This window comes from Carcharodon carcharias, chromosome 2, assembly GCF_017639515.1.
Source record: "Carcharodon carcharias isolate sCarCar2 chromosome 2, sCarCar2.pri, whole genome shotgun sequence".
Lineage (NCBI taxonomy): Eukaryota > Metazoa > Chordata > Chondrichthyes > Lamniformes > Lamnidae > Carcharodon > Carcharodon carcharias.
Window position 1 is genome coordinate 27957428 of NC_054468.1, and position 25835 is coordinate 27983262.

General features: G+C 42.2%; 1 protein-coding gene across 1 annotated transcript; it reads left to right on the forward strand.

Annotated features, from left to right (window-relative positions):
* The first annotated feature begins 9177 nt into the window (after positions 1–9177).
* LOC121270331 (zinc finger protein 639-like) lies at positions 9178–21456 on the forward strand. The gene is made up of 3 exons (XM_041175628.1): positions 9178–9523; positions 15954–16025; positions 16824–21456. Exons 1-3 carry the CDS (start codon positions 9466–9468, stop codon positions 17975–17977), a joined length of 1284 nt encoding a protein of 427 aa, XP_041031562.1. The 5' UTR covers positions 9178–9465; the 3' UTR covers positions 17978–21456.
* The last annotated feature ends 4379 nt before the right edge of the window (positions 21457–25835 follow it).

Here is a 25835-nt window from a genome sequence, read left to right on the forward strand (position 1 = left end):
ATTTCAATTGTCCCAATTTCTCAACCAAAGTATATGAATCCGCTTTTGTCACCGCATTCACTTTTTGATAGTCTTTGTGTTCCAACCAGTTTCAGTACCAAGACAATAGGCAAACTCCAGTTACTGCAACTAGACTCAATGATATCATTTTGAAGCATGAAATCAATTTCTTTTTGTACTTGTGATAACTTTGCCGAATTTAATCTATAAAGATGTTGCCTTAATGAAGATGAAATTTGTACAGAGACATCATGTATAGCTAAATCTGTCTTCCCCAACTTATTTCCACAAATAGGTTTGTGTGACTGCAATAGCTTTTCCAAATCACTTTGACACTTGGTTGAAAGGTAATTCAATATTTCATTTAAATTTTCAAGCACCCCTCATTATCCAATTTGATTAGAGGAAAATCAATTTCAGAGTCATGCACTTCTACTTCTTTCTCATCATCCACCATCACTAATACCTCTTTTTGTTCCTCTACCCTGTCATAGTACCTTTTAAGCATATTTACATGACATACCCTCTGTTTCTTTCTTCTACCTGGAGTATTTATTAAATAATTTACTTCACTCAATTTCTTTTCAATCCTGTAAGGCCCACTAAATCTTGTATTTAATGAATCGCCAGCACTGGTAACAAAGCTAGTACTTTCTCTCCAGAAACAAAACTGCAAGTTTTAGCTTTCTTATCTGCCTTCACTTTCATCACTTGCTGTGATATCTTTAAATGTTCCCTAGCCAACTCACATGCTCTGTTCAATCTTTCCCTGAAATTTGATACATAATCCAGGAGAATAGTTTCTGAATTTTGACCCATCAATTTCTCATGAATCAATTTCAGCAGTCCCCCTACCTCATGACCATAAACTAGTTTGAAAGGGCTAAAACCAGTCGACGCATTAGGAGCGTCTCTAATAGCAAATAACAAAAATGGAATTCCTTTATCCTAATCCTGTGGTAATGCTAACAATATTCTCTCATCATAGTTTTTAAAGTTTGATGGCATCTTTCCAAAGCCCCTTGTGACTCCGGATGATAAGCTGTTGACTTAAAAACTGTTTTATCCCCAAACTATTCATTACTTCCTTAAACAGCTGTGATATGAAATTTAACCCCGGATCTGATTGTATTTCCTTAGGTAAACCATATTTTGTAAAAAAAATTAGTTAATTCCTCCACAATCCTCTTTGTTGTAATATTTCTTAAAGGTATTGCTCCAGGAAACCTGGTAGACATGACCAGTACCGTCAGTAAATACTGATTTCCACTTTTAGTCTTAGGGAGGGGTCCTACACAATCTATCATGACCCTGGTAAAAGGTTCTTCAAATGCTGGTATTGGGATTAAAGGTGCCGGCTTAATCACTGCTTGTAGTTTTCCTGTTGCGTGACATGTATGACAGGTTCTACAGAATTTGACTACATCCCTATGCAATCCTGGCCAAAGAAAATACCTCTGTATCTTTTCCTGTGTTTTCCTAAATGTCCCCTCATTGGAATTTCATGAGCAATCCTCAAAATCTCATTTCTCTTACCTAATGGGATAACAATCTGATGCACCTCCCTCCAGCTTTCATTTGCTGACACATGATCCAACCTCCATTTTCTCATTAAAATATCTCGCTGAAGGTAATAAGATACTGGAATATATTTTGCTCCTGTTCTGAACAAGCTTTCTGATACAACTGCTTTAATTGCAAATCATTTTTCTGTAACTCCACTAACCTCCTTAAGTTAAACACTTCAGCTGAATTGTCCTGTATTCCTTCCTCTTGAACAATGCTATCAAACACAGTGCCAGCTAATTGGATTTTGACACCTTTCTCTTGCCTCTGAACTGCCTGCCCTTGTTTAACTTGTTCTTCCCTATGAGCCTTTGATCTCATTATAACACAATCAGGAAACAATCCAGGATGTTCATTCTGCAATACCTCTGTTGAAAACATTTCTACAGGCTGCTCAACTTCCATAGGTATCACCCACATTTGTGATCCAGCTATATCACTAAGCAGAATAAATTGAATGCCTACAATGGGGAATTTTCCCACCACTCCAACTATAACCTCACCTGTCTTCCATTGGCTCTTTAAATTTAGCTTCCACAATGGAATAGATTTAGCATCTCCATGAACTCCACTTATTATTACCTGCTCCTGCAAAACTCCCTTTGAACAAATATCACTATCCCACAACATTAAATATTGACTAGCCCTTGTGTCTCTTAAAATGTTAACACCTTTACCTACTCCACCCTGTACACATGGAAAGACTTTCCCTTCACACACAAAATCTTTAAACATTTCTGCAAACTGATCCTCAGAATTCTCTTGAGTAAACTGTGAACACATCCCCACTTCTTCATCTATCACTGCTTCTTTCTGTTTCACCTGTACACAAACCACTGGTTTCTCCTGTGTCCGAACCTCAGAACCCACAGTACTTTTACTTCAAGAGCTTTTCTGTACCCCAATAATTCCAACAGATTTTCCCTGCAATTTCCAACATACTGACTTTGTGTGCCCCACTTTATTACAATGAAAACACCTCAAGTTTTGAACATCACTTCCACCTTCAGCACCTTCCTTTTTATTATGAGAAAAAACTTCCCAGGAACTTTCAGCTACTCCTCTTCCCTGACTACCTACCTTCCTTTCACCTTCCCGCTTTCTATCCTTTTCCAATTTGAAAGGGTGATGAAAATAAGGTTTAGCTCTGTGAACTAACTCATAATCATCAGCCATCTCTGCTGTTTATCTTACCTTTTGAACCCTCTGTTCCTCCACATGAGTTCTCACTACCTCCAGCTATGACTCACTAGTATCAGGTTTCACTTCCAACTGTAAAGGCTGTGCTATACTTCTAATTATATCTGATTTCCTAGCCACCGCACGTAAGCCCAATTTTAACTTATCTGCCAATTCTGTTAACTTACTCTTGGTTATTTGTTGCAACACAATCAGAGTTATATCTTCTACTTAGCAATTGCCAAAGCTATACTGCAGTCTCACCACTTCTAAAATACCTCACCAATTCCTGAATTCAAAATGCTTCTCATACTCATAACCTTAAGATTCACCAATTCAAACCAATCAAGGAATTATAAATATTATTCCCGATGAGCCCCCAGTTGTTATGACACAGCTATTTGGTAAAGGCTGAGTTATTTAAAATCCCAGTGGAAAACTTTAAACCTATATTTTCAATTGGTATGTTTTGAGTTGCAGCTCTAAATTCAGGAATAAGACCACAAGTTCTTGAGAAGTTTTCTACCAAACTAAATGAGACATTTATTAATTTAGAACAAATTAAACACATCCACATGGCTACAAATTACTACTATCATAACTTTTAACAAATTCCCAAATTAATCTGCACTAAGGCAACAATAACCAATAGACTTAACCAGACACCAGGCAAAGCATTTTCACCTTACAAATTCAAAATGAGTTTCCTTTCAATTTGGTTCCTTTGCAGACAGTTGAAGGCTTACAAGCTTAAATCTTACATGTCTCCGACCTGCACACAAGAAAACCCTTCTGTTATATCCAGCCTTTCCCTTTGAACACAAATTCTCATTGCATCACCAGGCCCTTTGAACTCCTTCCATAGTACCAATTTTATTAGTAATATAAAAATGGCTTGCTGTCTCCTAGCTTGGAGCAAGTTTTCACTCCTACTCTTGAATGGTCTATTCAACAAAATACAAATATACCCTCCACCTCTGTTTACATCTCAAAATTACTATACATCAAAACACCCAGACTAGCTGGCTTTAATCCAATTAACACACACAGAGACTAAACCTCTATTTAAAAGAACTAATTTCCAATAACATTATATACATTAATATCTCTTCCTGACAAACATCTACAAGATGCACTGCGGCAACTCGCCAAGGTTCCTTCGACAGCACCTTCCAAACCCGTGACCTCTACCACCTAGTAGGACAAGGGCAGCAGACACATGGGAATACCACCACCTACAAGTTCCCTCCAAACTACACACCATCCTGATGTGGAGTTAAATCGCCATTGCTTCACTGTTGCTAGGTCAAAATCCTGGAACTCCTTTCCTAACAGCACTGTGGGTGTACCTATAACACAAGGGCTGCAGCAGTTCAAGAAGGCAGCTCACCACCACCTTCCCAAGGGCAATTAGGAATGAACAATAAATGCCAGTCTAGCCAGTGACACCCATATCCCATGAACAATTTTTAAAAACCTTCCCTGCTCTAAGGAGAACAGTTCCAGCTTCTCCAGTCTCTCCACATAACTGAAATCCTTCATCCCTGATACCATTCATTCTCGTAACTCTCTTCAGCATCCTCTCTAAGGTCTTGACACACCTGCCTAAGTATGGTGCCTAGAATTGAATACAACATGCCAGCTACGGTCTAACCACTGTTTTGTAAACATTTAGCATAACTTCTATGCTTTCATACTCTCTTCCTCTGTTAATGCAATCAAGGATTTCATTTGCTTTTTTTAAATGCCTTCTCAACCTGCCCTGTTATATTCAAAGACATATATATAGCCTCAGGTCTCCCTGCGAATCCTTTAAAAATGTACCATTTAGTTCATGTTTTCTCTCATTCTTCCTAAAATGTATCACTTCACACTTCTCTGTGATAAATTTAATCTGCTATAAATCTTCCCATTTCATCAGTCTAAATGCTCTGAAGTCTATTAATATCCTCCTCATTGTTTACTACATTTCTGAGCTTCATATCATCTGCAAACTTTGTAATTATACCCATATACCCAAGGATAAGTCAAAATATATCAGGAAGAGTAGTTGTCTGAATTCTGACCCTGGGAAACACCAATGTACCTCCCTCCAATCTGAAAAATAACTAACCACCACTACTCTTGGCTTTATATCCTATAGCCAATTTTGTATCTGTTGGTGTCCACTTAATTCCACAGATTTTAATTTCACTAACATGTCTATTAGGTAGTACTTTGTCAAATACCTTTTGAAAGTTCATCTACAAATCCACATTACCTGAAGAATCCTCTGTTAACTTCACCAAAGAATGTGTTCAAATTAGTCAAACATGATTTGCCTTGAACAAATCCATGCATTCATTAGCCCATACTTTTTCAAATTATTTGGTCCTTAATTAATCTGTAGTTGGGTTTATCCATTTCCCCATTTTTAAACAGATGTGACATATGGAATCATCCAGCACTCTGGCACTATCCCCATACACAAGGAGGATTGGAAGATTGTGGTCAGAGCCTCTGCAACTTTCCCCATTGCTTCCCTCAGTAAACAAGGATGCATCCCATCAGGATCGGAAGAATTTTCTACTTTGAGGAAAGCCAACAGTTTAAGTATCTGCTCTTTATTTTTATCCTATCCAATGATAGTGTGAAGTGACTGCCCCTTTCTTTATTGCTACATTCCTCTTCTGTTGTGAAGGCAATTGCAAAATAGTCATTTAGTACCTCAGCCATACCCTCTGCCTTACCAAGAATATCTTCTTTTTGGTCTCTGATCAGCCCCACTCTTCCTTTGACCGCCCTTTATGATTTATGTGTTTATAAAGATTCTTGAGTTCCCTTTTATTTTGGAGACTAATCTATACTTATTCTCTCTTTCTCTCTCACTGTTTTTCTTATTTGCTTTTGTCTTCTGTACTCTATATTTCAATTTAACTGCTGCCAACACCCTGCTGTACCTCACCATCGCCTCATTTGACCCTCCACTGTCTCTAAATTGTCTGTTTGTCTGACATTCGGTACAGGATCAGTAGATATCTTCTCCAGTTGAATACTGGGAAGACTGAAGCCACTGTCTATAATGTCTGCCTAAAACTCCATTCCTTCGCCACTGACTCCATCCTTCTCCCTGACAACTGTCTGAGGCTGAACCAGTCTGTTTGTGACTTTGAGGGTCATATTTGACCCTGAAATGAGCTTCTGGCCAAGTTTCTGCACCATCATTAAGATCACCTATTTCCACCTCGTTAACATTACCTGATTCGCCCTCTACTTCAGCTCATCCACTATGGAGACCCTCATCCATACCTTTGTTACCTCTGGACTTGGTTATTCCAATACATTTCTGAATGACCTCCCGCCTCTATAAACTTGAAGTCATCCAGAACCCTGCTGCTCATGTCCTAACTCATAAAAAGGTCACCTTTGCCCATCACCCTCGTGCTCACTGACATGCATTACCTACCAATTAATACCTTGATTTTAAAATTCTCTTCATTATTTTCAAATTTCTCCATGGTCTTACCTTCTCCTGCCCTACAAAACTCCAAAATCTCCCAATTCTGGCCTCTTAGGCCTCCCCGACTTTAATCACTCTACCACTGGCGACCATGCCTTTAGCTGCAAAGGTTCGAACCTCTGGAATTCTCTCTCTCAACGTTTCTGCCTTATCTCTTCTCTTTACTATATTAAAGGAACAACTTGCATGGACCAGTCTTGACCATTTTAAAACACTTTGTGGAAGCACCTGCTGCCTGCCTGCATTGCAGACTATTTCTACATTTATTTACAATAACATTGTCAGCAGTGTCTTCGTTGATAGCATTCTCACCCCTGAGACATAAGGTTGTTGATTCAAGTCCACCCCAGGTGCTGGAGTACAAAAATCCAGATGACCTCTCCAGTGCTGCACTGTTGAAAGTGCTGTCTTTTGGTTAAGATGTTAAACCAAGGCTTTGCCTGCTGTCTCAGGTGGATGGAGAAGATATTATGTCATGATTTCAAAGAAGAGCAGGGGAATTATCCTTGGAGCTCTGGCCAATACTTATCCCTCATTCAACATCACACATACAAAAAAATTATCTGATCATGATCACAATGTTGTTTGAGGGAGCTCAGTTTGTGCAAATTGGTTGCCATATTTCCTACATTGCAACAGTGACTGCACTTCAAAAGCACTCCATTGGCTGTGAAGTGCTTTGGGACATCCTGAGGTCATAAAGGTGCCAGATAAATGCAAATGCATATGGTGGTCTATGTAAATAAAAGTTATCATCAGAAAATGATATTCTTAGATTTATGTAGGATTCATTCATCATTTTTTTTCTTTCGGGGATGTAGGCATCACTGACAAAGCCTGCATTTGTTGCCCATCCCTATTTGCCCTTGATCTGAACATTTCAGAGGGTAGCTAAGTTTTAACTATGTGCCTGGAGTTACACATAAGCCAGACCAGATAATGATGGCAGATTTCCTTCCCTAAAGGACACTAGTAAACCAGATGAACAATTAATGACAATTTGATTAATTCAAATTCCACCAGCTGGCATGGTAGGATTTGAACCCATGTCCTCAGAGCATTACAGAATCACAGAATTGTTAGGGTGCAGGAGGCCATTTGACCCATCATGCCTGCACCAGTTATCCGAATGAGCATTATGACTCAGTGTCTTTCTCCTGCCTTTTCCCCTTAACCCTGCACGTTATTTCTATTTAAGTAATCATCAAATGCCCTCTTGAATGCCTTAACTGAACCTGCCTCCACCACACTTCCAGGCAGCGCATTCCACTCGCACCACTCACTGTGTGAAAAAGTTTTTTCTCACATCGCGTTTGCTTCTTTTGCAAATCACTTTAAATCTGTGCCCTTTCATTCTTGATCCTCTTATGAGCAGGAACAGTTTCTCCCTATCTACTCTGTCCAGACCCCTCATGATTTTGAACACCTCTATCAAATCTCCTCTTAGCCTTCTCCTCTCCAAGTAGAACAGTCCCAACTTCTCCAATCTATCTTTATCACTGAAGTTTCTCATCCCTGGAACCAATTTTGTAAACCTCTTCTGCACTTTTTCCAACACGTTCACATCCCTCCTAAAGTGTGCAGAAGATGCACACCCATGAGTTTAAATCCCTCGCACACCCAGAACTGTACACAATAGTCCAGCTGAGGTTTAACTAGTGTCCTATACAAGTTCAGCATAACCTCCTTGCTCTTGTACTCTATGGATCTATTAATAAAGTCCAGCATACTATATGCTTTATTAACTGCTCTCTTCACCTGTCCTGCCATCTTCAATAACTTATGCACATATACACCCAGGTCCCTCTGCTCTTGCACACCCTTTAGAGTTGTACTCCTTATTTTACATTGTCTCGCCATCTTCTTCCTACCAAAATGAATCACCTCACACTTCCCCAGGCCACAAACTTGTCTATCTTTTTGAAGTTTTAGGCTGTCCTCCTCAGTTTACAATGCTTCCAAATTTTGTATCATCTGCGAACTTTGAAATTGTCCCCATGCACACCAAGATCTAGATCATTAATATAAATCAGGAAAAGCAAGGACCCCAATACCGACCCCTGGGGAACTCCACTACAAACCTTCCTCCAGCCTGAAAAATATCCATTAGCCATTACTCACTGTTTCCTATTACTCAACCAATTTTTAATCCACATTGCTACTGTCCCTTTTATTCCATGATCTATTACTTTTCCCACAAGTCTGCTGTGCAGCACTGTATTGAGTGCCTTTTGGAACTCCATGTACAGCAAATCAACAGCCTTACCTTCATCAACCCTCTCTGTTACCACTTCAAAAAACTCCAAGTTAGTTAAACATGATTTCCCTTAAGGAACCCATGCCGGCTCTTCCTAATCAACCCACATTTTTCCATGCGACTATTAATTCTATTGCGAATGACTGTGTCTTGGAACTTCCACCACTGAAGTTAAACTGACTGGTCTCTAATTGCTGGGCTTATCCTTACAACTTTTTTTTTGAACAAGAGTGTAATGTTTGCAATTCTCCAGTCCTCTGCCACTCCCCCTGAGTCTAGGGAAGACTGAAAGATTTTGGCCAGGGGTATAGCCAGAGTCTATGTGCTTATATTTCAACTCTTTCTTGGACTCGAACGCAAGTTCTGTCGAAGGGTCATGAGGACTCGAAACGTCAACACTTTTCTTCTCCGCCGATGCTGCCAGACCTGCTGAGTTTTTCCAGGTAATTCTGTTTTTGTTTTTGTTCTATGGATTACTAGCCCAATGAAATTATCAGTATACCACCACCTTCCCCCACCCCCCAACCAAGGTGAGGCTGGGTTTTGTGAACCTGGAGCACAAAGTGACCATGGCATTCAGTAGTGCCTCCGACGTTTTGCATCTGGTTTGCAAAATAGGGACGCTCCCTCTGCGCGCGCAGCGCAAATCGGGCACGGAAGTGGCGCTGACGTCACCCGCTTAAGGGAGCGTCTCCATTTGTGAGCGTGGCCGTCCGAGCAGCGAATCAAAGGAGCCGAGAGACCGGCGCCGAGGACCTTGCCGAGCCGGGGAAAGAGTGATCGCCAAGTCCAGTGACGGCTGCCCTACCCAGGCGAAGAGATTGCGCCTTTCCTGCTGCTTCATACCCGGGCAGAGAGGCGGCTCCGGGCCTGGCCGCCGCCCCCCAAACCTTCGGGCCGCAGAGGCCGGGGTCAAAAGACACCTTCCAGCCGGGGCCGGGGCCGGGGCCGGGGCCGGGGCACCATGAGTGAGCATGGCAAAAGGAAGAGGAGGAAGAGTTTAAATCCCTCGCGTTACTCAGGTAATGAGCACGGAGTGTTTTGGAAGGCAGGGGGAGGCCTTTAAACAGAGTTAAACAGAAACTGATCAACACGCATCACAGGGCAGGGTTATAGCCCCGGCCGAATTACCGGGCAGGGTTATAGCCCCGGCCGAGTTACCGGGCAGGGTTATAGCACCGGCCGAATTACCGGGCAGGGGTATAGCACCGGCCGAATTACCGGGCAGGGTTATAGCACCGGCCGAATTACCGGGCAGTGTTATAGCACCGGCCGAATTACCGGGCAGGGGTATAGCACCGGCCGAATTACCGGGCAGGGTTATAGCACCGGCCGAATTACCGGGCAGTGTTATAGCACCGGCCGAATTACCGGGCAGTGTTATAGCACCGGCCGAATTACCGGGCAGGGTTATAGCACCGGCCGAATTACCGGGCAGGGGTATAGCACCGGCCGAATTACCGGGCAGGGTTATAGCACCGGCCGAATTACCGGGCAGGGTTATAGCATTGGCCGAATTACCGGGCAGTGGTATAGCATTGGCCGAATTATCGGGCAGGGGTATAGCACCGGCCGAATTACCGGGCAGGGGTATAGCACCGGCCGAATTACCGGGCAGGGGTATAGCACCGGCCGAATTACCGGGCAGTGGTATAGCACCGGCCGAATTACCGGGCAGGGGCGCAGCACCGGCCGAACTACCGGGCAGGGGCGCAGCACCGGCCGAACTACCGGGCAGGGGCGCAGCACCGGCCGAACTACCGGGCAGGGGCGCAGCACCGGCCGAACTACCGGGCAGGGGCGCAGCACCGGCCGAACTACCGGGCAGGGGCGCAGCACCGGCCGAACTACCGGGCAGGGGCGCAGCACCGGCCGAACTACCGGGCAGGGGCGCAGCACCGGCCGAACTACCGGGCAGGGGCGCAGCACCGGCCGAACTACCGGGCAGGGGCGCAGCACTGGGCAGCGCCTAGTTGTGTTTTTAATTGGGTAGTTGAATTGTTTCATTCCTGTCTGCTCTTTGGGTTGTTTTCATTTTTGCTTCTTTGGGTAACACAGGATTTCTCCCCCACTATTAAGACAATGTTATGGAGGTGTGGAGGAACGATGTCAGTTTGTCGATTCAGCCTCAGTAATGGGGGAAGGGTTTGAGGTTTGTGGCATGGGCCGAAGGTGATGGCGTTAGCCTTATTGATGCTTGGCCTGAGGAAATTATCAAGATTGGATGTCAGACAAAAAGTCTGACAGAACAAGGGTACTGAAGCAATCATCAGCACGTATGTCGAAGTTGACCCCCATTGTCTATGAATGATATCTGCAGTTGACAGCACAGATGTGGATGGCGCCAAAGGTGAATTCTCTGGTGGTCTTTGGGTTATGATCCAGCAGCAGCAGTTGGGTTTCATGAATGAAATGAGCTGGGAAAAGGCAGAAAGAAAGAAGCAACTTACATTATGTAGCGCTTTTCATGACCACTTGGTGTTCCAAAGCGCTTTACAACCAATTGAGTACTTTTTGAAGTGTAATCACTTATAAGATACGGAGGCAAACACACCAGCCAATTTGTGCACAACAACCTAGATCAATACACATAGAGCCTTTAGTGTAATAAAATGCCCCAAGATGGTTCACCGGAATGTTATCAAGCAAAATTTGAAACATGAGGTATTCGGACAGATGACCAAAGCTTGTTCAAAGAAATGAGCTAAATGACCAGGTCACCTTTTTTGAGCAGTGTTAGTTGAGGGATAAATGCTGGCCAGGACCCAAGGGAGAATTCCCCTGCTCTTCCTCGAAATGGCGCCTGCCCACCTGGGAGGGCAGATAAGGAGGTCAGTTTAACATCTCATCCAAAAGATGGTACCACCGACAGTGCAGCCTACTACTGCACTAGAGGCATCAGCTGATACTTTGTGCTCAAGACTCTGGGGCGGGCCTTGAACCCAAAACTTTTGACTCATGCGAGAGTGGTACACAGAGAAGGTATGCAGAAGATGGGAGAGAAACTAGTGAAATGTGGGTTTAGGGCTGGGATTAGAGGAGAGATTTGGCTTGGTGGGAAAGGAATAGAAAAAGGAACAACTATAACAGCATATCATAAGAAATAGGAGCAAGAGTAGGCCGTATTCAAGCCTTCTCCGCCATTCGTTGAGATCATGGCTGACCTAATTCTGGCCTTAACTCCACTTTACTGTCACCCCTGACCTCCCAACCATAACCCCTGACTCCCTTGTGGATAAAACATTCTGTCTAACTCGGTCTTGAATATGTTTAATGACCCTAGCCTCCACTGCTCTCTCAGACCATCTAAGAGAAGAAATTCCTCAACACCTCCACCTTAAATGGGAGACCCCTTATTTTTAAACTGTGCCCCCTAGTTTTAGATTCCCCCACGAGGGAAAACATCCTGTCAGCATCAACCCTCAAGCCCCCTCAGGATCTTGCATGTTTCAGTAAGACCATCTGTCATTTTTCTATACTCCAATGAATATAGAGCCAACCTGCTCAACCTTCTTTCATAAGACAAACCCCCTCATCCCAGGAATCAGCCTAGTGAACCTTCTCTGAACAGCTTCCAGTGCAAGGAAGACCCTCCAAGTAACGTGACCAAAACTCTACACAGTACTCTAGGTAATGGTCTCATCAACGTCCTGTGCAGTTCCGTACTTTTATACTCTATCCTCCTTGCAATGAAGGCCAGTCCTCCATCAATGCTACTATACTAGCCCCAGTACCCAGAGCTCTTGTGTAGTAACCTTTTATGTGGCACCTTACCGAATGCCTTTCGGAAACCCAAATACACTACATCTATTGGTTCCTCTTTTATCCACCCTGCTTGTTTCATCCTTAAAGAACTCTAATAAATTTGTCAAACACAATTTGCCTTTCATAAAACCATGTTGACTCTGCCTGATTGTATTATTTATAGTGCCTCTAAAGTAATAAAACGTCCCAATGCGCTTCACATGAGCATTATAAAACAAAATATAACAGGTAAGCCACATAAAGAGAAATTAGGCCAGATTACCAAAAGCTTGGTCAAAGAGGTAGATTTTAAGGAATATCTTAAAGGGGGAAAGCTAGATGGAGAGTTGTAAGGCTGGTATCCCAAAGCTTGGGGCCTAGGCAACTGAAGGCGTGGCCACCAATGGTGGAGCAATTAAAATCGGGAATGTCAAAGAGGCTAGCATTAGAAGAGCGCAGAGAGTTATGGGACTGGAGGAGATTACAAATACAGGGAGGGGTGATGTTATAAATGGCTTTGATTAGAATGAGCATTTTAAAATCAAGACATTGCTTGAGCAGGAGCTGGCGTCGGTCAGTGAGCACAGGAATGACAGGGGAATGGGACTTGGTGCAAATTAAGACACAGTAGCAGAGCTTTGAATGACCTGAAGTTTACGGGTAGAATGTGGGAGATCAGCAAGGAATCTGTTGGAATAATCAAAGCTGGATGCCATGATGGGATGGATGGGGGTTTTATCTGCCTATGAGCTGATACTGGAGCGAAGTTGGGTGATATTACGTAGGTTAGGTAGACTTTTGTTCAACGACTGAGTCAAAAGTTATGGGGGGTGCAGGAAGGAAGGTGGAGTTGAGGCCATGGCAGTGGAGAGGCTTAGGAGGAGGATGGTTTGCTCAACTGTATCAAAGGCTGCAGACAGATAAAGATGAGGAGGAGGGAATGTTTACCTTTGTCACAATTGCATGGGATGTCATTTATGACTTTGGTAAGAACTGTTTCAGTACTGTGGCAGGGTCAGAAACCTGATTGACCTGATTGGAGAGATACAAACATGGGGTTCCAGGAAATATAAGAACATATTTGGGAGGCAGCAACATGTTCAAGGACATTGGAGGGGAAAGGGCAGTTGGAGATAGGATGGAAGTTTGCAAGATGAAGGAGTCAAGGGTTGGTTTTTGAGGAAAAGGTTGATGATGTAAATTTAAAGGAGAGAGAGAGAGACAACACCTGAAGAGAGAGCACCGTTAACAATATTGGCTTTTTAAAAATTTGTTCATGAGATGTAGGCCAGCATTTTTTGCCCATCCCTAATTGCCCTTGCGTAGAGGGCATTTACGAATCAACAACATTGCTGAGAGTCTGGAGTCACATGTGACCAGACCAGGTAAGGACGGCAGATTTCCTTCCCAGATGGGTTTTTACAACAATCGGCAATGGTTTTGTGGTTATCAGTCAGACTTAATTCCAGATTTTTGTTGAATTCACATTTCACCATCTGCTGTGGTGGGTTCAAACTGAGTCCCCGCAGCATTACACCGGGTCTCTGGAATACTAGCCCAGTGACAATACCACTATGCCACCTCGTTGGGACTAAAAGATGAAGTTGGATGATCTTTTTAGTGGGAATATGATCGAGGGAGCAGGAGTTGGGTGTCATGGGCAGGATAAATTCAGTGCATGGGGGGAATTGGAAAAGAACCTAGAGAAAGATGTGGACTGAGGGCTAGGGTAGGCAGGAACAGGGGCAGTTTGGCCAGATGGGATTGTGGAAGGGAGGGTTGAGGCAGAGGCAGCTGATCGAATTGTTTCAATCTTAGTGACAAAGACGTCCATGAGCTCCTCCCACTTGTTTGGGGGGTGGTGGGGGGGTTTAAGAAGACAGAAGCAGCAGAGGAACTGAACTTGGTGACATAAAAGTCCATGAGCTGCTTGAACTTGTTATTGGAGGAGGCAAAGGGTTGGGGCTTAATGAGAGAGTTGGTAATCGAGAAAGAAGCTGAGAGCTATCTGCAGTCTTGCATTCTTGGATGATGATCCTGTAATAATGGATGATTTAAGCAGAGCAGAATGAGGCCCAAAAGCATTTGCTGTAGACCAGCCAGATTTGGTAAAAACAAAAAAACTGCGGATGCTGGAAATCCAAAACAAAACAAAAACAGAATTACCTGGAAAAACTCAGCAGGTCTGGCAGCATCAGCGGAGAAGAAAAGAGTTGACGTTTCGAGTCCTCATGACCCTTCCGAAGGGTCATGAGGACTCGAAACGTCAACTCTTTTCTTCTCCGCCGATGCTGCCAGACCTGCTGAGTTTTTCCAGGTAATTCTGTTTCAGCCAGATTTGGTGATGGACAGTAAGACTTGTTTTGCCACAGATTAACCCACGCCCATTTTTTGGAGTTGGGAGTGAAGCTGGGAGCCAGAGCAAGGCTACAAGAAGAATGGGTGAAAGTAAAGGTTTCACTGGAGACATGGACATCAAAAATGGAGATGTGGGCAAGGTTGAACAAATCAACAAGTGCAGAAGCATCTTGGGAATTTGAAAGTGCATTTTGAAATATAAATGTGAAAGCAAGTGATTTGGAGAGGATTAGTAGGATGTAGTTGATGAGGGGTATGAGGACAGATGGCTTTGTCTTTGAGACCAGGGGAGTATAAGGGCCTGGGGATTTGACATGGTCAAGGTGGTAACCATGAATATTGAAAGTTTCAACTCTCTGTGGTCAGTAAAACTCCTTTGAGAGGTGGAATAATCTCAAGCCGGGTCCTAGTGGGCATGAGTCTACAACTCAAGTTCATAGAGCTTTGCAGCACAGATGGGTCCATAGCCTGTACCAGCTCTCTGAAAATGATCCACTTTCCCCAAACCTTGTTCACTGTTTTCCTTTAAAAGTATTTGTTCCATTTTTTTAAGCTCATATGAATTCTGCTTCCACCATTGGAACTTTTTAAAAAAAATTCTCTTGTGATCTTAAATTTATGCCCTTTGGTTCCAAATTGCTAAATTTCCCAATTTACCTTATCAAAACCCCTCAGTATTTTAGACATATCGATCCGATCTCCTGTTAATGTTCTTTGCTCAAATAAAAGGAGCCTCAGTTTCTTCAATTTTTGTTCATAATTGAAAGTTAAATGGCTCACTTCTACATCTTCTTAATGCCCTTAATGTCAGAGCTGCACTGCAACCTAACCAATGATTTGTAAAGGTTAGTGTTGCTTTGCTTCTTTACACTTATATATTGTCAATGTACAATTTGCATTGCCCAATACCTCACCTGGCAGTGCTAGATACAAATACTGTTAATATTGTTTTTTAATAATACAGGTGAGTGGAGGCCAGGAGGTTCCTGGAGAATTAATAGTTTCAGGGAGTCATCCAGCTTGATCTTGTATTCTTCCTTGAAGCCAGTAACATTGATAAAGCCTTAAGAGCAGATAAGTTTCCCTACTTTGGGGAATGACAAATATTTCAAAGACTGTGAGAGAGGAGCAAGTATAAGCAAGTGTTGAATATACCCTTCTGGTGCTATCCAGGCTCGCATGCAGAATGGCTACTTTAGCAATTTGCAGAAGCATTGACCCTCGTGTGTGTCCTTGCATAAGAAAAGCAAGGACAAGGGAGAGATTTGTTACTCCATCTCTTTACCATAAAATCATAGAATGCTTTCCTAAAGTTTATTGGTGGGATTCATCCTCTAAATGTCCTTACAGGGTCTGAGTCCACAGTTGAAGATGAAGAAGAAAACAATCCTGAACACTCTAACAATTCAAGCGATTCACAAGGTAAGTTAAATTGTTTGTGAGGGATGCTTGTAACTGTAGATATTACCTTGTGTTGTCTATCCACTAAGGTCAAAATGAATGCAGGATATCACCGAATGCAGGAGATAGCTCTCATGTCGATGGCCTAAATTAGGAGTTTTCAACTGGATTGTTTCTTAATTGCAACATTTTTGGGAGGGCCAGTTGATTGTAACATTACGTCTGTCCTACAAATTCGAAGAATTTAAACAAAACCCCTTAGAGATGACTCGCTTTCTTCTGTTGATTTTACTCCCCTTCTCTCTTCCCCTCCCATTTTTCTCACCTTATCCTCTCCTTACAGCAGTGGGTTGTGCTGGGGTACTGTTCAAACATTGCTGGTAGCTCTCTGGATCCTTACCCAATTGACCATTCTTTGCCTGTGAGTCCAGACAGTTGTGGGGGGTGAGTGATGGGGGATTAGATTTTGACCTTGTTAACCAGGTGCAGAACTATTGTTCTAGATTGACTGCTGTCATAGAAACCATGTGATTTTCAATAACCCAAACAAGTGCTGGAAAACACAGATCTGGCAGCATCTTTGGAGAGAGAAACAGAGTTAACATTTCGAGTCCAACGTCACTCTTCTTTGGAGCTGTGATTTTCATTTGTGTTTTAACATTATCTTTGCTCCACTCCCTCATGACGTGGCACTGACATTTGTGAGGAGGAAAAGTTTGAAATTCGTGTTTTCAAAAATTTGGGGAGGAGAAACTGTGGTAGTTTGAGTGTCTTAAATACATCAATGTACTTTTTTAAAAATTTACTTTCTCTTTCCAGACCTTTGCATGGCAGTGAGACCAATAAACTCTGTTTTGAAAGGAACTAGCAAGAGGCAGTGTGGGTTTGATAACTGGAGCCCTTTTAACGACCAAGAGAGCAAATTTAACACATACCATCCCGAACAAGAAGTTTCAACTGCCAACAAACACCAAGACGATACAACAGAAAGTTCAGTTAGCGATGGCTCGGAGAGACGGGCCAAATCCCCTTGCTCGACAGTTCTTTATCAACATAAGTGGCCTCTGCGAAAACCGTCTTGTGATGGGCTGTACAGCTGCGAGCATTGTGACTTCAATAGCAAGTACCCGCTAGAGCTGAAGCAGCATGTTATTCTCAGGCACACGGATACTCTGCCTAACATCTGTCCAGTTTGTAAGCGCGAATTTCTAACGTACAATCTGCTCCACAAGCACTTACAGGTCCATGAGGCAGAAGAGCCAAATGCCTGCCAGTTATGCAGCTACAGTGCTGAAAACCCGAAGGAGCTTGAGTTACATGTGGCAGATGTCCACAACACTGAGTACCTGTACTGGTGTGAGCAGTGCAACATTCACTTCTGCAGCACCAGTGAGCTCCATCTTCACTTGCAGCAGCATGATGGTGATGAGCAGTACCTCTGTCAGTTCTGCGAGTATGGCACAGATGATGCTGCTGAGCTGCACAGCCACGTCCTTGCTGAACATGCGTACAGCCTCATGGAGATGAATGACAGCTCTGAGGATGGACTTCAGGGACCAGCGGGCTTTATGAGTAAAGTGAGCTTTGACCGAGAGAGGAACTTCTTTATCTGTCAGTCATGTGGCTACAGAAGCCGGTTGTATGGCAACGTCAACCGACATGTGGCAATTGAGCATGCACGGTTCTTTCCTTATGTTTGTGACGATTGTGGGAAGGGGTTTTGCAACACAGCTGAATATAACAAACATTTGAACTTGCACTCATCTCAGGAGATCTACTTGTGTCAGTACTGTGATTACTCTACTGAGCAAATTGCTAACCTCCGAGCACACATAGACATGAGCCATGCTGCAGCGCTCCCATACAAATGCGAGATGTGCATGTTGAGATTTGCAAGTGACAGTGAGCTCATGTGGCATCTTGCTAAACACAAACAGAACAATGAACTGTGGTATCAGGGATATGATTATTAAATAACATCATTTAAACTTGGTTACTGTGGCTGGGTCTATAGAATTTCAAAAGTGAGAGAAACTAACTGCGTTTCTTTTTTATGATTTGGAGGATGTTCCTGTGGAAGAGTGCCATGTAAAGCCTGAAAAGCCTCTCTGACTACCAGATAATCCATGGTGGCTTAATTTGAAAGTGTGGAGCATTTTCGATTGATTTCTAATTTTGCTGATTGTAGCACAGTACATGATGGTTGAGGACAAAGCAAGAGAACATCCCAAATTCCAACCTGTCACAAATGTGAACATTTTAAAGCACAGATTGTGAACAGTGACTTTAAGTGGAGAACTGTAAAAGAACAGTCTGTGTCCTTGTGCCTGAAAAGCAGCTAGAGATAGTTTCCACTTTAGACATGATTGATGATCCATGGACAAATTGTGTCCACAATTGAGCTAATTTTCAGATGTGCTTATTTTTTCTCTCAAGTTTCCACTCAAACTCATTTATCACCAAACACAACATCTGCCATGAACCAGCTTAATCCGGCAGTGCTTTAGAAACTATTTTTAAACTTAAAAAAAAAGTCCTTGATCTATTTGAATAGTAACCTGGTGCAATTTGCTCATTATAGCTGAAAATGGATTTATCACAAAAAATATAAGCATTTTAATCAATGTCTAGTCCGCCAACTGTGAGTAACCAGCTTTTCAAATAACTGCAATTGACTTAAAAGAACAGTACATTTGCTAGTTAAAATGGTGTACAGAAATCAGTTTCTTATTAAGTTAAAAATTTTATACTCAAAAGCTTTTAAAACATACCTGTTATATCCTTGCATTCACAGGATCAGTTAAATTTAAGAGCTTCCTTGAAGGTTCATAAATAAACACAATTAGTAGAAATTCATAAAGATGATTCATTCAACCTGGAGGTTTCTCAGTTTTGTGGGCTGGTCTGGCTTCTAGCACAATGTTTTGTAGACTGGTGCAGAAGATTGTGGAAATTTAATTAGCGGTTAAAGTTTTGTGATTTTTTGACTGATTTCGAGCAAATTGTGGCGAAAGGTCAGCACAGCCAAGCGGAAATTCCAGGCCCTGCTTTCTGTAAAATCATTGAGTCTTTTGCAGATCATTTTCTAATCAATCTTTGGGTTTGCAATGGGAAGCAGTGTATTTACAGGTTGTAGCTGTTGCATAGGTGAGAGGAGAATAAGAGAGTATAAAGGAAAGGGGAAAATCTCCTGTATCTCTCAAATAGATCAGTGGAATAATATTGGCTGCGTGTTTCATCCACAGGCTGGACTATCCTAACCAAACTGGGTGCTGGGAGAAGGCCAGATAATACATTTGGAAAAATTACAGAACAAAATTAAAGTTGAATGTGTCTCAGCAAAAGATAACTAATCCAGGAGGGGTAACAAAAAGATCTTGTAGGATTTTATTGCAAAATATCAATTATTCAGATACAACGATGCTGTTCTTTTTAGGGCTTCACCACATTAAAGTTGGTTAGTAATGGACCAATGACTTGCAATTTTCCTCCTTAAATGTGTAAATATAAAATGGTGCTTCCTTCAAATAAATCCACTATATCAGAGTGCACCTCAGAATTGGATGGATGTGATGGTAATGTATATAAACCGAAGATGGTTCATGTACCTGAGTGTCTGCCACTTTAGTGACTTCGTGGGTATCATCTGAGCACTGAGATTTGATTTTCTGACGTATTCTATAATTCATTGACTGTTGTTTAGTATTTATTTTGAAGGCATCTAGACCATGGGTTGTAGTGCAGTATGATGGATCTCAAACCAGCTTATTTGAAAGTGGTTTGGGCAAAAATTCACTCCCTTTCCTATAATGTATATTGGTATGATTAAGTAGGCTGTATAGAGCTGATTGTGTTAAAGATCGTGTCATGTGATGGGGTAAATGACATCAATTTTGAAACTTAAAATAAATTCTGCCAGCTCAGTTGGAAATTATGGTTACCTTGTTTCATTATATTCAGTGTGGTTGCATTCTTACATGCTCAGTCAATAAGCAAAACTTACCTTTAGGTTCTCTTTAAGCTTCTGACAAAAAGTGACTTTTAATATTTGCCTTGTGTATAAAAATACTGCTTAATATAAACACATTAGTTGAGCATTCTATTGAATTGAAAAGAATGATGTACTACAAGTCATACTTAGTGTAAAATTGGGCATTGGGCATAAAAGTTAGGTTTTTTGCAGTTGAACAAAGTGTGGGATAGATCCATAATGTCACTTAGAATATTGTTTCCGCTGCTAATACGCAGGATTAGGCCCACAGTTGACCACCTAGTTGCAGGAGATTTATGAAGAGTCTTATCCAGCTCCTAAAAGGCATGAGCTCAGTGCACCAAACAAATCACAACTTTTAGCATCTAATCGACATTCTGACAAAGAGGCTGGAATGCAACATGGAAATGTCATACAGGTACTGTAAAGAAGCTTTTTTGAGATTGAGAATAGGCTTGAGGCTATCACTGGGTACCACCGGGAGAAAATATTTTTTCTTAATAGTGACATAATTTATCTTGATAAGCACAAAGTTCACCAAAGCAAACATTTAATCCATGGTTTTTAATTCCTACATTAAGGCATTGCAGAATATCAATTGGAGCCACTTTTAGATAATTCAAAACTACAGTTTAAGCTTGGTCTGGTTGGTCATATATTCATTTGGTGTTTTGTCTGAATGGAATCAATTACATCTGTGAACACTTTTTTTTACAAAGTATCAACTTATTTAAAGGTGGAGGGAATAAAACCTTAGCTGATATTCAACTGTTAAGACCATCAAAGAAAAAGTGTTATTTTATAATACCATAATATCTAACATTTTGGTTGGGGTAAAAAGAGTTCTGTGTTGGCAAGAAGTCCTCGCCTCCAAACTCAAGTTCCAGAAGATTTCAAATTGTGAACATTGCAACTGCAGATTTTATTGCCAAGTATAATCTTTGACATAACTCATAACTCTGTTAGAAAATGTACCTGTCTGTTATACATACCATAAAGAAGTTATGTAAAGCGTCACACAAATGATCTAGAAATTTACTGGTACCTTTACACAAATTCCTGTAGAACGCCATTTATCTTTTTGAGGGCAAAATAGTAGCAAAAAAACCTTTTAAAGTTATTTTTAAAGTATTTGTGAAATGAAATACTTAAGATAACTTGTACATGCAATGTGACTTGTTGCAGTTTCTCAATGCTTGACAAGTAACTTTGTATTTGCTTATTTTTGTACACCTCTGGTTTTGATGGAATCCTCATGTTTTATTAAACAAATGGAGAAAACATTTGCATTCTTGTAACATTGCACAGCACTCTATAAAAGTAACTGATAGAAAGTGGTAGATTGTATAATGGGAGTATTTTCAGACATTTAAAGTGTGAACAGAAAGTAATGCTGTACTTGTTATGGAAACTAGAGCTGTATTATAAGATCATGGTATTAAAATGTAATTTTTGCACTTTGATAGGAGTCTTTGTTTTCATTATCACAATCAGTTTAAAAGCCCTGGTTTGTAGTAGACATTTGTTGAGAAGCAGAGAGAAAGTTTCAAAAGGTAAATCAATTGGAAAACTTGTGATCGTGACTGGGTGACTCCTGTTGAAAATGCATGAGTATGAGTGTCGAATGAGACTAGGATCTGGCTCAGCTATGATGCTCTCTCTGATAACATAACATAGCATACTGCCACTCACTGTCAAAACATCAGTGTGAATAATGGTCACATGATGGATATCATTCAGGCACCTTTGAACTTGTACCCCAGCAAGGTGTTAACATCAGAATAGGTGGTGAAAAATTGAGTCTGTGGCTAAGAGCATGATGGGCCATGGAGTAATGGGGAATGAGTTTGGGGCTCTGATCCCATAATTTGGGTTGAAGTGGATGGCTAGCATTTGCCTAACAATATAACTCATTAAATATGGCAGTGAAACTTGGACACCTTGCAGTGCATGACACAAGTTGGACCAAGGGGCAGAACTCCTTGGACATCCTCTGATCTACTCACTGCTCTGTACACCAGATAACTGAAGATGATCCAGGTAGAATTGAAGTGCAGCCAGAAGTTGAGAAATTGTCCCCTTTTCTCTGTCGCAAAAAAAAAGCTCTGTGGATTGTGATAAGGAATAAGAACATGGGTGATTTTTTTTTTAAATGGTTCCTCCACTCCAGGTGTGCGGCAATCAATAGTAGCATTCTTGACTGTGGCCATGATAGTTCAGCAAAAAACTGGAGATTAGATTTAGGACCTTCTGATCAATATGGTTGAGCTATTCAGTTCCTTAACCAGCAAGTTATGTTTTTAATCATTAAAAAGTTCAACTTTTAATTTTAAATAATTGTGGATTACTGGTCTGAAATTGCTTATGTTTCCTCAACCTTGGAGAAAAAAGCTGTGCATTATAATTGTTACAATCATTGTCATTACAAATTGAACACCAACAAATTGCTGCCCAGCATATCTTTTAAGTACAAATTTTTCGGCCTACGTTTCAAATGTGAACAGAACGCCAAAGAGTAGTGTGGCTGCTCTCCTGTTAATTTGTAGCTTATCTGACCCAAGTCTTTAGATAATGTGATTCAGCAACCTGAATGATAGGCTCACTAACTACACCAGTCACATTAATGATTTGACAGGTGGCGGTGCCTGGCTAACTGAATTTTCAAACATTTATTTTTAAAAGTCCAATTTCTCAAGAACATCATGCTTCCCTGTGGCTGGTGGGTTAGAGAATCCTTGCTGAAAAGGTCAAAGTCAGCGTCATACTGGTTGGCAGCAGAGTTGGGTGGATGTCAGTTTAAGGCATTGGTTGCCCAGATGTCTTGGTTTTAAAAGCAAAATACTGCAGATGCTGGAAATCGAGAACAAAAACACCTGGAAAAACTCAGCAGGTCTGACAGCATCTGCTGAGAGGGATACAGTTGACGTTTCGAGTCCGTATGACTCTTCATTGGAACTAAAAAATATAGAAATGAGATGAAATATAAACTGGTGGGGGGTGGGGGGGGGGCGGTGGAACAGAAGGGGATCGATAGGGGGGTCAGTGATAGGTGGAGGCCAGGAAGAGACTGCCAAAGATGTCATAGAGAAAAGGACAAAGGGGTGTTCATGGTGGTGATATCTAAAGGATGTGCTAATGGGGACATTAAGGGTAGCAAGCAGGAGAAGCTAATAGCAGATGGCCCTACTGGGGGTGGGGTGGGAGGAAGGAATCGAAATGGGCTAAAAGGTGGAGATAAAAAATAAATCGAAATAAATTTAAAAATAGGTGGGAAAAGAAAAATATACTTGTGGATAGACATAAGAAATAGGAGCAGAAGTAGGGCATTTGGCCCCTCAAGCTTGCTCCGTCATTCAATAAGATCATGGCTGATCTGCCTGAACTCCAATTTCCTGCCATTTCTGTATAAGCCTTAATTCCCTTGCTTGAAAAAAAGTAGTTAAGGGAATTATCCAGCATGCAATGTCTTATATGTATCACTGAGCCTTGCAGTCCGGATTGGCCCTGCTCTGTGTTGAGTTAGCTCATATCAGAGAGTTTACAAATGTCTCATGAAGCCTATTCTGTGCAGAGGAAAATTCATCAGTCTGCCTCTAGAGGAAGGATCAGTCAGTCTGAATCCAGAGGAAGGATCAGTCAGTTTGAATCCAGAGGAAGGATCAGTCAGTTTGAATCCAGGGGAAGGATCAGTCAGTCTATCTCCAGAGGAAGGATCAGTCAGTCTGAATCTGGAGGAAGGATCAGTCAGTCTGAATCCAGAGGAAAGATCAGTCAGTCTGAATCCAGAGGAAAGATCAGTCAGTCTGAATCCAGGGGAAGGATCAGTCAGTCTGAATCCAGAGGAAGGATCAGTCAGTCTATCTCCAGAGGAAGGATCAGTCAGTCTGAAACTAAAGGAAGGATCAGACTGTCTGATCCTTCCTATGGAGATAGACTGTCTGATCCTTCTTCTGGAGATAGACTGTCTGATCCTTCTTCTGGAGATAGACTGTCTATCTCCATAGGAAGGATCAGACAGTCTATCTTCAGAGGAAGGATCAGTCAGTCTGAATCCAGGGGAAGGATCAGTCAGTCTGAAACTAGAGGAAGGATCAGTCAGTCTGAATCCAGAGGAAAAATCAGACAGTCTATCTCCAGAGGAAGGATCAGACAGTCTGAATCCAGAGGGAGAATCAGTCAGTTTGAATCCAGGGGAAGGATCAGACAGTCTGAATCCAGAGGGAGAATCAGTCAGTGTGAATCCAGGGGAAGGATCAGTCAGTCCAAATCCAGAGGAAGGATCAGACAGTCTATCTCCAGAGGAAAGATCAGTCAGTCTGAATCCAGGGGAAGGATCAGTCAGTCTGAATCCAGGGGAAGGATCAGTCAGTCTGAATCCAGAGGAAGGATCAGTCAGTCTATCTCCAGAGGAAGGATCAGTCAGTCTGAAATTAAAGGAAGGATCAGTCAGTCTGAATCCAGAGGAAGGATAAACAGTCTATCTCCAGAGGAAGGATCAGACAGTCTGAATCCAGGGGCAGGATCAGTCAGTCTGAATCCAGAGGAATGATCAGTCAGTCTGAATCCAGAGGAAGGATCAGTCAGTCTATCTCCAGAGGATCAGTCAGTCTGAATCCAGAGGAAGGATCAGTCAGTCTGAATCCAGAGGAAGGATCAGACAGTCTATCTCCAGAGGAAAGATCAGTCAGTCTGAATCCAGGGGAAGTATCAGTCAGTCTGAATCTAGAGAAAGGATCAGTCAGTTTGAATACAGGGGAAGGATCAGACAGTCTGAATCCAGAGGGAGAATCAGTCGGTTTGATTCCAGGGGATGGATCAGACAGTCTGAATCCAGAGGGAGAATCAGTCAGTTTGAATCCAGGGGAATGATCAGACAGTCTGAATTCAGAGGGAGAATCAGTCAGTTTGAATCCAGGGGAAGAATCAGAGAGTCTGAATCCAGAGGGAGAATCAGTCTGTTTGAATCCAGGGGAAGGATCAGGCAGTCTGAATCCAGAGGGAGAATCAGTCAGTTTGAATCCAGGGGAAGGATCAGACAGTCTGAATCCAGAGGGAGAATCAGTCAGTGTGAATCCAGGGGAAGGATCAGTTAGTCCGAATCCAGGGGAAGGATCAGACAGTCTATCTCCAGAGGAAGGATCAGTCAGTCTGAATCCAGAGGAAGGATCAGTCAGTCTATCTCCAGAGGAAGGGTCAATCAGTCAGAATCCAGAGGAAAGATCAGTCAGTGTGAATCCAGGGGAAGGATCAGTCAGTCTGAATCCAGAGGAATGATCAGACAGTCTATCTCTAGAGGATCAGACAGTCTGAATCCAGAGGAAGGACCAGTAAGTCTGAATCCAGGGGAAGGATCAGACAATCTATCACCAGAGGAAGGATCAGATAGTCTATCTCCAGAGGAAGGATCAGTCAGTCTGAATCCAGAGGAAGGATCAGACAGTCTATCTCCAGAGGAAAGATCAGTCAGTCTGAATCTAGGGGAAGTATCAGTCAGTCTGAATCTAGAGAAAGGATCAGTCAGTTTGAATCCAGAGGAAGGATCAGACAGTCTGAATCCAGAGGGAGAATCAGTCGGTTTGATTCCAGGGGATGGATCAGACAGTCTGAATCCAGAGGGAGAATCAGTCTGTTTGAATCCAGGGGAAGGATCAGGCAGTCTGAATCCAGAGGGAGAATCAGTCAGTTTGAATACAGGGGAAGGATCAGACAGTCTGAATCCAGAGGGAGAATCAGACAGTTTGAATCCAGGGGAAGGATCAGACAGTCTGAATCCAGAGGGAGAATCAGTCAGTTTGAATCCAGGGGTAGGATCAGACAGTCTGAATCCAGAGGAAGGATCA